Below are 16573 nucleotides of genomic sequence, written 5' to 3'. Positions count from 1 at the left end.
GTATTGTTATTGGAAATAAAACAGCTCATTCTACCCGATTATCCTTTAACTAATCACCCTAATATACATGATGGTTCAGAAAGAAAATGGCTAGATACAAACAGGTGCATTCACAGCACTGTCGCATCCTCATTTTTTTAAAGATTTCATTTTGAAGTAATCTCCATTCCTAACGTGGGGCTTGAACTTACAACTCTTAAGATCGAGAGTCACACGCTCTAGAGCCTGGGCCAGCCAGGAGCCCCACTGCAATGTATTTCAAGTCTACATTTCCAAGAGCAGCCTTTCAGCGCCAGGAGATAAAGATCTTACCGAGAAAAACAAACAAACAAACAAAAAAAACGAAAAAAAAAAAACGCTACTCTGTTACCTGTGCCTTCGCCTTGGGACCCTTCCTATTCCTAAACCAGCAACCTGGTTGTCTGGTTCCTATTACATCTCACAGCTTCTACCCAGAGCAAGGGACAGCCAAGCTCAAGCCACCGTGCAGCCAGCAGGTCCCAGGGAGAAGCAGGGCTGGATGGTGACTGCGGCTCCCCGGCTCCAGCAGACTGCGAGCAAATCCTACAAACTCCCCGTTTCCTCACAGGTGCAACACAAGAGCTGTTCCAAATGAACTCTGAACTTCCTCCCCCCTCGATCCCATCATCAGTAGTTTAACTCAATGTTCAAAATCTTGGTTTTAAACATTCAGTGGGGGAAGCAATACAGGCTCTTTAAAAAACAGTTTCTGTAAGCGTCAGTGACAAGAGCAGTTTGGAAAAATGCTTTCCCTCGGGAGCATCAGGGAAATGAGACCTGGTTTATATAGAGTCGACCTCTTGGAAATGAGTCGGGGAAAGCTCGCAGGGAGGAAGAGGACAAAACAGAAGCCAGTGCCCAGAGAAGAAGGTAAAGGTCAGCAAGAGGTGCCAGGGAGTTTCTGCCTTGCCCGAGGAAGATATTTTGGGGAAAAGAGGTCTTTTTTTTTTTTTTTGCTTATTAGCATTGAAAGAAAGAAAACCTCCTTAAGGATGCAGAAGCAATCAACTGCGGAGAGGTCGGGACTGCAGGATTTTGCAGCTAGAAAAATTAAAGGGCTGGAAGAAACATGACCAGTCTCACTGAAGTGAGGCTACACACCAACACCAGGAGCCAAGAAGGAATCACAGTCCCCCGCACGGCCAAGTCACAAAGGAAACCAGTTCTAGAGAAGGCTCAGCATCCATAGGAAAGGGCTGTCAGACCCACCCAGATTTTGTTTTCTCTAAGCTTGATCTAAGGGTATCATTTTTGTAACTTTTTTTTTTTCCGACTACAAAACTGTTAGACCGCTCAGTGAGCGTACCTTAAATAGACAAGCAATGGCCTTTAAAGATTTCACATGTTTAATAAAGCTATATATACATATTTTTTTAATTAACTAATTTGTTTTTTAATTTACATCCAAGTTAGTTAGCATATACTGCAACATTGATTTCAGGAGTAGATTCCTCCATGCCCTTTACCCATTAAGCCCATCCCCCCTCTCACAACCCCTCTAGCAACCCTCTGTCTGTTCTCTATATTTAAGAATCTCTTAGGTTTTGGGGTGCCTGGGTGGCCCAGTCAGTTAAGCGTCCGACTTTGCCTCAGGTCATGATCTCACGGTCCTTGAGTTTGAGCCCGGCATTGGGCTCTGTGCTGACAGCTCAGAGCCTGGAGCCTGCTTCGGATTCTATGTCTCCCTCTCTCTCTGTCCCTCCCCCGTTCATGCTCTCTGTCTCAAAAATAAATAAACGTTAAGAAAGAAAGAAAGAAAGAAAGAAAGGAAGGAAGGAAGGAAGGAAGGAAGGAAGGAAGGAAGGAAGGAAGGAAGAATGAATCTCATGTTTTGTCTCCCTCCCTATTTTAAAGGTATATATTTTAATTTATTTTTTTAATTTTTTTTTAACATTTATTTATTATTGATAGAGAGATAACAGAGCGTGAGCAGGGGAGGGGTACAGAGAGGGCGAGACACAGAATCTGAAGCAGGCTCCAGGCTCCGAGCTGTCAGCACAGAGCCCGACGCGGGGCTCAAACTCACGAACTGCGAGATCTTGACCTGAGCCGAAGTCGGACGCTCAACCGACTGGGCCACCCAGGCGCCCTAAAAGTTATCTTTTTTTTTAAAACAAATAAGTGAGGTAGTCACGGTTTTACCCTGGATATGGATTGGAAAGAAATTTCTGTATATTCCAATTGCAGAAGATCACTGGGGAAGACAGGGTAGGGGGGCAGAATCCTGAAATCTGCAAGTCTAAACTGCTCACGGCCTGGAAAGATCGTAACCAGCGAGCAACTGGAGTCACTGCCAGCATCAGCCACACATCTCCCACAGAGGATCAGAGAGCACGGCCAGCTGCACAGAGCCCCCAGGCAGGTCCGTAGCCTGTGAGAAGGAACTTTCCCTAACAGCACTTGAGATAAAGAGAGACTGCACCCTAGAATAAAAGGGGTACTTTCGTGAGGAAATAACTTAGGAAATAAATCCTGAGGGGCACATCTATTCATAGTATATGTGTGCTATGTCTCGTACGATAACTCCTGTCATCGAATTGTTCATGTCTGGCCTCCCCCATACGAACCATAAGCTTCCCCCCACCCCCGCGCCTGGCAGTGTGCTACCTGCATACCGTGGCCCCCTCCTCAACCCCAAATATATACATACAAACTCTCACACACACACTAAAAATACAGAGTGAAAAAAACACTTACTTCTATTTCCATGTGAACACAGCTTGCTAAACCGTCTCTTGCAATGGCTTCTATGGTGTCCCTACTTAATCCATAGTTGTGATTCCCATAATTAAATGTGAGAATGAACTTCCCCTGAAATTTGAGAGGTACAAAGATTTTCATGTAACAGCTGCCATACTCAACTTTAATACAAATAAAATTATTTGATGCCTTACTTTTATATGCTTCCGTAAAACCTATGAATATTAGCGATTATAGAAGGCTGATGATGGGTTTATGAAATTTAACACCCAAGTGTGGTAGAGAAATTTATACAGAATTCTCAGCTGGCAAAAAAAAAAAAAAATTAAGTTTCTGGAAATACGGTCATCCGCTGACAAAACATCCAGGGAGAGTAAAGGTCTCACCAAAGCTTACGGTAGAACAGACCATTTTGCTTACTTACCTGCTTCCTTGCCAACTGTGCACCATAAGCTGCCGTTGCTGAGAAAACAAAACTGATAGCCTGCCTTTTGCCTCGGCCACATTGGCTATGCGAACATACCAGGTACCCCAGAAAAAGCTCCCATTCTCCAAAGCCTTGCATTCCCAGATAAGCCTGAAGGCCATGAATTACAGGGACATCCGAAAACCTTTGCATCCTGAGATAAGCCATGAAAAACAGACCCTTTCTGCTTTTCCATATAAAACATAGCTTTGTATTGCAACTGCCCCAAATGTTATTCAACAGAATTGCTGTGTGCCCTCTAGTCATTTGAGGTTTCAAGGCTGCCTTCTATCTGTATTCTGGAAGCCCAGTTCTTCCCAAAGCTGTACTCCTTTGCAGAACAGTCCAGGTAAAAAAAACAAAAAAACAAACAAACAAAAACAAACAAACAAAAAAAAACCATGGCTCTCAAAATTGTCTTTTTTTCTTTGACAATATTAGATTTATTAAACCACTAGGTCTAATCTAAACTGGAAAGCTCATGACCAAAAAAATAAAAACATGAATGATCTTGGCAACTGTGACTCCTCGTGCACAGGATTTTCATATAAATGATGGAATGAAAATCTGCAAGGCTGAATCCCGTCCATCGAATCCCATCGAAAGGCAGTAGCAGTGAGGGGCGCCTGGGTGGCTCCGTCCTTTAAGCGTCCGACTTCAGCTCAGGTCGCGATCTCACGGTCCACAAGTTCAAGCCCAGCGTCGGGCTCTGTGCTGACAGCTTGGAGCCTGGAGCTTGCTTCGGATTCTGTGTCTCCCTCTCTCTCTGCCCCTCCCACACTCCTGCTCTGTCTCTCTCTCCTTCAAAAATAAAAAAAGTTACAAAAAAAAAAGAACAGTAGCAGTGAGGAGTCCTTTACACTACCTGTGCTTCCTGGGCCCGGAGGTTCTGGAGATTGGGGGGGATGGGAGACAGGCTATCTGTTGGAAGTGCATGAGACACAGAGCATCTCCTGGGGTGGGTGGGTCTCTAGTGAATGAGTCTGCTATGGGTGATGAGGAAAATCCACACACCCCATAATCCAAAGAAGCTTATATCATGCAGTCTAAAAGTTTACAACTCAACAGTAAATATCCTTGATATTTTACTCCCTCAATGTCATACCTTCTTTGTTCTTTGAAACAAATACTACGTCATCTTTTAATATATATATTGTCATCTATATAGATAGGATAGATACCTGAATGTCCCATCAGGTATATACTTTGTCTTGTTTACTGTGACTCACCCTGTTTTCAAAATGTGTTCTTGAATCACTCTTCAGATATATACTATGAATTTGTTTACTTGTGTGTACAAGGGCCTCTCTCTGTGAATCCCAAACGTATTTTCTGGAAAAATGCAGAGTCGGAAGGAAGCCGGCACTGTACTTTTATATACAAAACAGGCCCTGTCGAACTTGTTTCTAAAGAACTGAGATGAAGTGGTCCTCCAGCTTCTGGATGGTGATCTTCCATTTCTTTCTGCTCGCGGACATCTTCATAAACAGCAACAGTCCTATTGCAGAAGCCTCCTCCAATAATCCTATTTCCACAAGTCAGGGAGTATATCTGCAGGGAAGTGACTGCCTTCATGTGTTTAAAAAAGATTCGCGTGTCCGTAGGCATCCAACACGATGACCCTTGTGTCGGTGCTGGGGGATATGCAGCAGTATGTATGTGAGAGGGTGTAGGGCTCTGTAGGTCAGAGTGTGTGGCTGTGACTGGCCACAGCAAGTGTCCAAGGCTGGGGCATGCCACGGTGGGACAGGCTGCGTGGGTGGGCGTGGGGGAGGGTTCTGCGTACAGAAGGCTGCGTGTGTCGGTGTGACTGGCGACGCTGACAATGTGTCACGAGTTTATAACCTGTATGTTTGCCTCTTCATGAAACAGTCTTAAGCTCACTTTCAAGAAAAGGAACTCAGGGGCGCCTGGGGGGCTCAGTCGGTTAAGCAGCGGACTTCGGCTCAGGTCCTGATCTCGCGGTTCGTGAGTTTGAGCCCCGCCTCAGGCTCTGTGCTGACAGCTCGGAGCCTGGAGCCTGCTTTGGATTCTGTGCCTCCCTCTCTCTCTGCGCACCCCCCTCCCCCAACTCACGCTCTGTCTCTGTCTCTCAAAAATGAATAAACATTAAAAAATGTTTTAAAAATCAAAAACAAAAGGAGCTCAGAAACGAAATTCAAGTTGAAGAAAACGACATTATATTGAAGTCATAGATTTTAGCAGAAGCAGTAAAAACGAGTACTTCTCAAACACACGAGGATTTTGCAGAGGGAGTCAAACCGTACGAGCAAATATGGTGTACAAGTACAGCGATTTCTTAGACTAGGGATTGAACCAGACTTCCTTATTACTGATAGGATAAGGTAATAACATCAGGGAATAACATAAGGGAATAAGGTATATAAATAAGTTATTTATTTATATATATAAGGTTATAAATAAGGTAATAACATCAGGGAAGCAGATGGGGTACTGAGAACAGGTGAACTGAACCAAGAAAAAAATGTCTCAGACTCTAACAAGAGAAACCAACATGAATCTCATGAACTAGCTGCCTTTCAACCCAAAGAGCCCTAAAAGAATGCTTCTTACTAACGCTACTTACCAATAATGTTTCCTATCTCTATTAAGGCTTTTAGAAATATAAAATCCCAAAGTACTCTTGATACATTAAACTGAATTACCAAAATACAGCCCAAAGAGAGAAGATTATAAAGAATCTCTAGGATGTTCTTTTGACAAGGTTAGAGGGGAAACGGCCTAGGGATTGTAGGACTTAATCACTTGGGTTTCTCTGTGAACACAAGAAAAAAACACACACTATGTGTAAAGTTGGCCGTTCAAAACTAAACTCGTGGAAACGGCAGATCCCGTGCTTACACGGACCACAATTATGTGCACACAGTATAACGTGGAAGGTCAGGGCTGTATGTGTGCCCTGCTAACTGAATGGGACACACCGTGATGAAATGGTGCTTAGGGTGACGACCACGAGAAAGCCCCAGTTTTAGCAAACAGGAGCGGTCTCTGGACAGAGCACTCCAACGCCGAGAGAGGCTCAATTCACAAGTTTCGCACATCAGATCGGGTCTGTGAGAACTGCCTATCTTGAGTGAAGCCTCATCAATAACAGCAGCACCTGATAAACACAGATCGTGAGAACTTTTCGAAGCGCTCTTGTGTTTCCTTAAAATGTCTACTCATGTAGCTTTATTGAAAAGTTACAATATTCCCTCCAAGATCAAAAAATAAAGCAGCACGTGCACAAGGATGTGGAAGTGGTTTCAGAAAAAAAAAAAAAAAAAAACAATCCAAGGAGAACACCTCTCTCAACAGACACAAAGCGTTTCTTGATTTTATCGCTAGTTCCTAATATTTCTAGCAGAGAACATGCATTTCTTGTGCAGTACAAAGGGGAACATTCTTACCATGTTTACCATTTCATCAAAAACTTCTTGAGAGATAAAATGATAATCGACTCGATCCCCCTCTCCAAAGTAAGGTGGTCTTGTGGTGTGACAGGCCCTGAAAACAGAGGAGATAACCAGTCTACTTCTAGCAGCCTGAGATTCGAAATGGAAAAGGTTTTGGTAAAAGTCTGTTTTCAAAAGTTGAAGTTGATCCGTGGATCGTGAATTGGGAAACAACATGGTTGTGAAAACGCTGTGGTTTCGAAGCTCTAGAGGGCTTCTACAGGGATTGTGGAAATTTGAGATCATCAACACCCGATGTTTACTTGTTGTTTACCACCTTGGAACCAGCCCCTCTGCTGTCACACTACTTTCGGCAATAGAACGATGTCTACTGCTCACATATTTCCACCCAAGTGTTTTCGTGTCCTCTCTGCTCTGTGGGCACTTTCCCACGCCCCTCCTCATTCCTCCGCCTGGCTAGCCCACTTGTCTTCCAGGACCCAAGTTACATGTCCTCCCCAAGCCCAAAAGCCTTCCCACCCCCTATCGCTGATTACGCACCTCTTCTGTACGCGCCCATTACCCTCATTGTCTGCCACCGATTATATCGCACCCAGGTCCCTGTTCAGGACCCCATCACCTCCGTGCTGCCAGTACTCGACACCAGGGATGAGCCTCGCACGGGAACCCGTGAATGGAGTTCTCAGCTCAGTTCTCGGATCACTGACTGCAACAGCGCCCCCATCCGGTTCCCAGCTCCCACTTACTCTCTGTCACCAAAACTGCCTTCTTTTATCCACATGTCTGGCTTTTCCCTGTCCTTCCCAGCGGGATGTAGGACTCATGAGGACAGACCTTTTCTTGTCCATCTTACTTGCTACTGTATTCCCCATGCCTGGCTCATAGCACGCATTCACTAGGTATCCATAACATGAATGAGGAAATGAGACCTGTGGAGTGGATAACAGGTGTGATGAACTCTATTTTGCGGAGGACAATAAAAATGGCCAGTCTAAGGCCACAGAGCAGGCCAGTGTCAGTCCCAGAACTAGATGACAGGGTCCCAGCTAGCCCAGGACTCTCGATCTCCTCCCATTCTGACGTCTCGTGTTAAGTTCTGGGAACGCAGGCTGACTTTTATTATCCCGTGGTTTTAAAAGAGGAGATGAAAATAGCTAGACGTTCAACGTGTTATTTCATTTATTCCTCACAAGAAAAACCACGAGGCGGGGATTATTGTTTTCATTTTACAGACGATGAAACTGAGGCACAGCAATTACATGAGTGACTAAGTAGCAACGCCAGGATGACTCCCTGTCGATTCCTTTTACGATCATGCTAAGTGGGTAAAGTCACAACCCTCAAAAGCCTCTCCATTACAAAGCCAAAGCCAAGTTTTTATAATTCATCCCGCTGTCTCCCTTCCATTATAATCAAGAGTTAACTAGGCTGGTAAATTTTAAGGTCTTAACATTACATTCAAATTACATACCTGGGAAAGAGAATATATTCTAAGACTGTCAAGACACTGCGACATTTGTCTTGTTGTGCGAATACACTGGCATCTCTTCACACACCTCGGCAGGGCCCTGAGACCCTCTGTCTATCGGTGTCCTTGACAGTCAGGAAAGATAAATCAGGGACTTGGCATCCCGTGCTGTACACCCTTAGCATAGCCTTTACGCACCGTGCCGGATTTGCATTTTCCAACAAAGGGACTGAGCGGCAGGAATTTTTTTCAGAATTTCTAAAAGGAAGACACGGCAAAGAAGTCATCTGAAGCTCCTAGGCAGGTAAATCAAGAGAAGGCTTCACTGACGTGGAGCACGCGGACGACAGAGCCTGTATCCGCCATGGAAACTTCTATTAAGAAGGACCTAAGATGACCTGTGGGTTTTTGAATCCTGTCATCCAATTTTCACATGCAGAAATGTTCGCTGCGAAGTACGCTCCCCAAATGCGAACATCTGAAAAAGGAAATGCTGCAGAGTGAAAGCACGGTTGCACTAAACTTACTTAGCAAAGAAATGATGCCAAATTTTAGACAAAGAAATTTGCTCGGGCCATCACCTTCAGTAGCCTTCTTCTCCCCTAAGGGCAATTCTATTCTGTGAGTTTATTATTTACTAATGGATTTACTAGTTAAGTCATGGTGAACAGTTAACTCACGGTTTGCAAAGGGAGCCACACGAAAAGAACAGAGTTAGACACTGGTCCTGAGGGTTACGAGTGAGGTTAGACATTCGAAAGGCCCGTTCATGGGCCAGCGGTCGTGAAGGATCCTAACAGACCAAGTCTGTGGAGAGGAGATGATCAGGAGGGGAAGGGATCCGCAAGGTCAGACCCAACAATGGAATGGCAAAATATCCAGGGAAAAGTAATAGGAAGAAAAGATGTCTAAGACGAGCTAGCAGTTGGATGAGGAAGTAGAAATGTTTTCAGTTTGATTCAGAAGCACACAGTTTTAGAATCTCAATTCTGGACCAGATTGCCTCAGGAAATAACAAACTTCTTGTTACTGCAAATACTAAGGCAGAGGTTTGGCTGTGAGCACATCTAAACTCAAGCACGTGATAGCATGCCATGTGTTGGTAAGTGAACTCTTTCAAAGGCTACCCACAAAAGCCCAGGTCTCCCTAAGGCATCCGGTAGGAAATTTAAATTGGTCCTAATGCTCAACGCAAATATGCGTCAATTAACTGCTGGACATTTAAAGAGATCATCAGCACATACGATTCCAGCACACGCTGTCTGAGTATCAAATCCCAGGAAGCCACTGTCCCGTCCACTTGCCCGTAACTACACGTCACTTTCTAACTCATGCCATCACCGACCGTCACTGTACCCCAGCTGGTCTCCCTGTATCCAGTCTTCCCTGCCCCACCCTCTGCCAAGCTTCCGGCCGGGCGCACTTTCTGGAACGCAGCGGTCGTCATGACACCCCCTACTTGCAGAGCCTTTACGATCAGACTCCTGTCTACTTTTCTGGTCTTCTTTTCTGCCGTCTCCCTCTGTACTTCCAAGTCTTGCCGTATTCCAGAGCGTACTTTCGGTTCAGCGAATGCACCCATCGTTCTCTCTGTCTGGAAGGCACCCGTTCAAGTTCCACATCCCATCTACCTTCTACTCTTCCTATCCCAGAGGCTCTTTACTTCCCTCATCATAGCACCCGCCAAACTCCCTTGTTAGCCAGCATTTACCTGCCAGAATCCCATGCTAGACTGTAAACTCCCAGGGCAAGACCACGTCCGTTTGTTTTACAGCTTATAGCCTGCACATGGCCCATGCTCAATAAACAAAGATTAGATGAATAAATGAGCCATTCTACTATTATGTCACGTCTGTATAAATAGACATTAGACTAGACTGAATTTAGGTTACTGTAGCTCATAGATCTCACGTAGCTAAGTAGCTATGGTCTTTTCCTTTACTGCACTCCAGTGCTAAATAAAAATAACATAAACTTGGTAGTCAACATCATGAAAAAGGTTACAAAAATGGAGATTGCTGTAAATTAGAGGTCTAAGAAAGAAAATAAGGTTTTCCTTTCATGACTATTCATATCACTTTCAAGGCTTAAATCTGGAAGGTGCCCAGGTGTACTGGCATCGTTTTACGTTTCTCTCCTTATTCATTACTCGTCCAGGGAGCCACTGATTTGTGTGGTGATATTAAGGTTGGAAAGAGAGGGATTTTGAAGCCAGTCAATTCATATCTCCAGGCCACGTATAACTAATACAGGTAAAGAAGGAACATGCAACCTATTTCTAAAACCAAGAACAAACGGAAAAATCAAAACCTAAAACAAGTCCAGAATCTCTCAGCCACACCAACACTTGTTATATCACAATGTTTTCCTTTTCATATTTTTATATCTGGATATGCAACTTGGTGTGTGAGAATTTCATTGAATGTCTCCGTCATGGGTCAATGTAATGTAAAAAGGAAGACAAAATACCAAGAGACAGTGAAATAGAAGGGAAAGAAAAGATTCAGGCAAATGGCAGAGAAAGTGCCTTTGTGAATACTTACGTGTTTCATGATGAAACTGTATTCGTGCCTTTTTTTTCCATGTAATTAAAAAATCAATAAAAAATTATGTTGGGTAAAGAATAAAAAGATCTACACAAGAGCAATGACTTGCCCCTGAGGATGTGCTTTGGTTTTATCATTTGGTTTAATTAGAAAGTTGTTGCATATAAAGTAGTACTATCTTACTTTCCCAACAGATGAGATTTCTAGCTATCTACTATCTCTTTTTTTAATCCAATGATATGATCTGTGATCCATGCCTGGATGGAATTCTTACAATGATGGGCCATTGAGCGAATGGAAAACAAACATTAAATCAGTCACAAACATGATGGATAAGTATCCTAATAAGTGGAAAACCAGGATTTAATAAAAATGAACAATTAGAAGGCCCACCCAGGCGAGAACACAGAAGCAGACTGGATCACAATCTTGGTGAGGAGTTAACGAACACCTCCAAGAACACATCCGATCCAGCATGACCCACAACGTGTATCACAGACAAATATGAAGGACCTGGCTCCCAACATTCACCACATAATTAAAAGGAAATCTAATCAGAGAAAGCCTTGGTTCCTGGTATTTGGGTTTGATAAAAGGTTCCAGGTTTCATATTGGCACAACAGTCAGGATACATCTTTTCTGCCCTGGTTTGACCTTCCATTCATTGTGTTCCACTTATCATTTAAACCAGGTTCGGCACCTCTCTACAGGCAAAATGGCACACTATGCTTTTTTTTTTTCCTACCGTTAAGTTTTAATTTATTTTTGTTACTTCAGGGTGCTTAAAATATATTAATGAATAAATCATCCTATATATTTGAATCCTTGAGTTGTTCAAATGAGGCATGTAATTTTAGATATCTAAATAAATGGACCTGTTTAAAATAGTATTTACATTGTTCGAACATGTATAGCTTAAGGGAATGGAAGGCATTAGAAAATAATTTGTATGTATTTCTCTGGCTGTCCTAAATATCTTCGCAGCCACCTCCTCCGGTCACCGACAAACATTACTAATCTAGAAGTAATTGCTTTGCCATATGTCAAAATGAAGAGGAAACCGGTTTAAAAGACCACAGTGGTTAACTCTGACTCCCAGAAACCTTTAAAAAGTCTGTAAAGCCAGCTGAAAACTTTTTGAATGGTCCTTTTTTTGGGGGGGAGGGGGGGATTGTCCTCTATTTTAACCAGACCATTAGGGAATCACAGAGCAAAACATTTGCTCCAGAAAACTGGAGTGTACTGAATGCTGACCCAGGGGAATGGAAAAATGCTGCCCTTTCTCTTTCCTTCCTCCTGAAATACCCCTCCAAAGAGGAAGATCCGTGGGGAGGGAAGCAAGTGGAAGGCAGAGGGTGGGAGCGGCGGTCCCAGGTACACACACCAGCCCACACACCTGGCAGCGCGATCCCGAGCCGCGCGGTCACGTCACGTGGTAACAGGATGAGCCCGTGTTCCAACGCCACCAGGCTTCACCAACAACACGTGTGTTTCCGAACCTTGGAGAGTGATTTCGGCTGCCAGGGAATGAAGTTAAGCGTCTGGGGAATTGAAGATGCAGGGTGTATGGCGGTGTAATCAACGGCCAAGAAGCTGATACGCCTCCTATGGACCTTTCTGAGCTCGCTTAAAATTAACAGCCGAAATGAGCAAAAGCCTTAACCAGCCAATGAACATTACCATTTCACAGCCTTACCAGCCCACGAACAAACTCACCCGTATCTGAAGTAAGCGCTGAGCTGTCTGCAGAGGCGGTGAGCGAGCTCTCGTTTGCCACAGGCTTCAGGACCGGCCAGCACCAGCATGGGATAAGGGGCGTCCAGGCGAGGAAGAGTGCTGGAACACAGGCAGGCAGTGGGTGAGGGCCTGGGCCAGTCGGACACACACCCAGGGGGCGGGGTCTACACCACAGTCACACTAAAGTCAATGACTGAGCCGTTGCTGCATGCAGGTGCTGGAGAGAAGCCTCGTCCTACTTTCTCAAGCAAGTTGATGATAATATGCCCAAAATAGCATTCACAGCGTAGATAACAAAATCCAAATGTATGTCAGTTTACTTGAACATTTTTTTAATGGTTTTTATTTTTTTTTATATGTTTATTTATTTATTTTTGAGAGAGAGAGAGAGTGAAGGCACAAGCAGGGGTGGGGCAGAGAGAGACAAAGAATGTGAAGCAGCCTCTAGGCTTTGCATGATCGGTGCAGAGCCTGACGTGGGGCTCGAACCCACAAACCGTGAGATCATGACCTGAGCCGAAGTCGGACACTTAACCAACTGAGCCACCCAGGCGCCCCAATGATATTCATTTTTGAGATGGGGATGAACAAGGGATGGGGCAGAGAGGGAGACACAGAATCTGAAGCAGGCTCTAGGCTCTGAGCTGTCAGTACAGAGCCCAATGCAGGGCTCGAACCCACGAACCGTGAGATCATGACCTGAGCGGAAGTCAGATGCCTAACCAACTGAGCCACCTAGGCACCCTTTGAACAACATTTTTAAAAGGAAAAAATATGGTAAGATGTATTAGTTCTTGGTTGATAAAAGTATTTCCTCAAGAACTTAAAAACGAAAGTTCTGTGAGAAGTTTTAACATCCATACCTACTGAATTAGAACACAGACATGCAATGAAAATGGTAACAATTAAAATTGACCTGAGCAATCACTATGTGCCAGGCACTATTCTAGGAGTCCTACGTACATTACCTTCATGTAATTATTACAGGATGATAATGAAGATATTTCTATCATTATCCCCGCTGCACACATGAAGAAACAGAAGTCCAGAGAGGTTAACTTGCTCAAAGTTAGCAGCTAATAGGTAAGAGCTAATACAGGAATCTGGGCATGGCTTCTGGGCCTGAAAGACTAGAATAAGGAAGAAAATCTCCGGCTACCAGCTGGGCTGAAGTGTATGAATTCCACTCGTGCCACAACTATAGAAATACAGAATAAAATCGACTTTAAAAATACAAGGCTGAGGTGTGGATTCTATGAAGAAGAATGGAAGTGGTGGCAGCATAATTTTTCAGTGTCTCTGAACATCCACAGAAAAACAGAAAAAAGCTGAGAGCAAACCCCCATGGCTGACATGTATAACAAAACCCGATGAGGAAGTATCTCCATGCACCACAAACCCACAAGCCTTGCACAGCCCTGGAATCTGTGCAGGGGGGCAAAAGGGCAGCAAATGACAGACCTGAAAGAAAGGGAACCCCAAAAGAGCCAGGGGCATCCACTGCAAAGCAAGCAGGCTGAAACTACGTGAACAAAAATCTGTACATCAATGGTCATCATACCTGGATTTGTAATAGTCCCAAAATGGAATCACCCCACGTTTTTCAAGAGATGGGACGGCTAAACTCACTGTGGTACATCCATGCAAGGAATATGACTCAACAATAAAAAGGGCTGAACTACTGATATATCCAAGAACTTGGATGAATCTCCAGAAAATAAGGCTAAGTAAAAAATTTTTTAAAAAGCCAGTCTCAAAAGGTTACATACTACATGATTCTATTTGTATAACATTCTTGAAATGACAACAGTACAGAGATGGAGAATAGACCACCGGTTGCCAGGGGTTGGGGGGAGATGAGTAGGGAGGTGGCTAAGGCTCTACAAGGGAAGGACAGGGACCCTTGTGACAAAACTCGTCCTTACTGATGCTCATATGATCTACACAGGTGATAAAATTGCATAGAACTAAATGAACACATGAGTCAATGCAAAGCTGGTGAAATGTGATCAGATTCGTGGACTGCATCAATGTCAATTTCCTGGTTTTGATATTCTACTATAGCTAGGCAAGATACCACCATTGGGGGGAACATACGGAATTTCTCTGTATTATCTCTTACAAAATCATGTGAATCTAAAATGACCTCAAGGTAAAATTTTTGTTAATGATCAAAGGGAAAAAAATTGAAAAAGTGACAAATACTGAATATAGGCAAAGGAGATCTTCTTCCTGAAAGAGAAAACCAAAGCAGAGGAACAGAACAAATATTAAAGACTGTAATTCATGAATACTTTCCTGAAATAAAAAATAGTAATAATAATTACAAAACTATACATTGAAAAAATACACAGCATACCTGGGAGTATTAGCCCAAAATGACTAATAACGAATAACACTAAGACCCAGTCTAGTACATGATCAAACTTTAAAGAAAAAGAAACCTATTCAGCTAGAAAAAGAGAATACCTGACTTACAAGGGAAAGAACACCGTGTATCAGATTTTGATGGCTGTTTTGCATCCCCCCCAAAAAAGAGTAACATCTTTAATATATTCAAGGAAAATAGTGTGAGCCATGAATTTTAAACATAGCAAAAATGACTTTCAAGTATGAAGGGCAGAGAATATTATCAATATGTAAGAGTTCAAGGGATACTGATCCCATAGTGTATCCTAAGGAGTCTACTGGAGAACAAGCTTCACACGACCAAATACGGGAGGAGACCTCAAAATAAGGACTGGCAGTGAGCAATATACATGCAGTTATCCACACACCTGAGACCAAATGACAGCAAAGGAGGAAGTATGGGGTGTGATGGATATACGTTCTGACAATATAAATACGGTACACTATTTTTAAAGCAGGTGATTGACACATAAAATATATACAGTAGGCAAATTCATAAGGCTAGAAAATAGATATGAAGTCTCCGGGGACTGGGGGTAGCAGGCAGCGGGCAGCTACTGCTTAGTGGTTATAGCTTCTGTCTGGGGAGATGAAAAAGTTCTGGAAATAGGCAGAGGTAATGGTTGCACAATAGTGTGAATATAATTCATGCCGCTCAACTGTAACTCTAAAATAGCTAAAATGGCAAATTTTGTTATATATACTTTACCACAAAACAAATGGGGGGGGGGTGATGGGAAGAGTATAGGTGAAGTGAAGTATGATTTCAATGTTTTCAGTAATCGCATTGGTGGTAGTATTAACACTGATACTGCTGTGCTGCAATAGGGGATTTTCAAAAAGCAATTACGGGATATTCTCAATCCATTTTCCTATTGTGTCTCTGGCTTGGGAGGAAAGGATGATACAGATGTGATAGAGAGGAGAGAGGATAAGTAAAAGTTCAAACAGGGGCGCCTGTGTGGCTCAGTTGGTTAAGCGTCTTTTGGCTCAGGTTATGATCTTGCGGTTTGTGAGTTTGAGCCCCACGTTGGGCTCTGTGTTGACAGTGAGGAGCCCGAAGCCTGCTTCAAATTCTGTGTCTCCCTCTCTCTGTGCTCCTCCCTTGCTCACGCTCTCTCTCCCTTTCAAAAATAAATAAAACATTTAAAGATTTTTTGAAAAAAAGCTCAATCAACAATCATCTTGAAATTGGATTGTATCAGTAGGAATTCAAGAGATATTTGTCATCTATCTGTAAATAGATACAGATAGATCTAGTTCGATATAGACTAGATATAAGCAGATTGAATAGATGTAGAGACATATAAATAGATAAACAGGATAGATAGAATACACCAATAGGCGGTTGCATAGATGGGTAGATGGATGGATGGAAGGAAGGAAGGAAGGAAGGAAGGAAGGAAGGAAGGAAGGAAGGAAGATGGAAGGAAGGAGGAAGGAAGGAAGGAAGGAAGGAAGGAAGGAAGGAAGGAAGGAAGGAAGGAAGGAAGATGGAAGGAAGGAAGAAGGAAGGAAGGAAGGAAGGAAGGAAGGAAGGAAGGAAGGAAGGAAGGAAGGAAAGAAGGAACACCTTCCTAGATCTGTCCGCTAAAAAGCCTAACAACAGGCAACTCAGTAGCAGTGATTATCTCTAGCCACCCAGATTGTGACTGAGAAGTACCTTTTCTCACTAAAACAAACCAGGGCTTCTGGGAGAAGTGGTTGATTGCAGAGTTTGGACAGGGCTTGTACAACACGAGCCTGGAGAACTTTGTCGTAGCAGAGAGCAAGAAAGCTATCAGCGACTACAAGGCTAGAGTCAAGATTC

General features: G+C 43.4%; 1 protein-coding gene across 2 annotated transcripts in view; it reads right to left on the bottom strand.

Moving 5' to 3' along the window:
• The window catches only part of LRGUK (leucine rich repeats and guanylate kinase domain containing), a 108759-nt gene that overhangs the window by 47374 nt on the left and 44812 nt on the right, over positions 1-16573 (bottom strand). For both annotated transcript variants that reach the window (XM_045495684.1, XM_045495685.1), the window contains exons 11-13: positions 12334-12453; positions 6598-6694; positions 2719-2832 (exon numbers count right to left, since the gene is read on the bottom strand). In XM_045495684.1, the coding sequence (XP_045351640.1) occupies positions 2719-2832; positions 6598-6694; positions 12334-12453 (331 nt within the window). The remainder of the gene's footprint in view (positions 1-2718; positions 2833-6597; positions 6695-12333; positions 12454-16573) is intronic.

The sequence above is a fragment of the Leopardus geoffroyi genome, chromosome A2, assembly GCF_018350155.1.
Source record: "Leopardus geoffroyi isolate Oge1 chromosome A2, O.geoffroyi_Oge1_pat1.0, whole genome shotgun sequence".
Taxonomy (NCBI): domain Eukaryota; kingdom Metazoa; phylum Chordata; class Mammalia; order Carnivora; family Felidae; genus Leopardus; species Leopardus geoffroyi.
The sequence above is the reverse complement of the archived record's forward strand: the minus strand, read 5'-3'. Positions and strand labels throughout refer to the sequence as shown.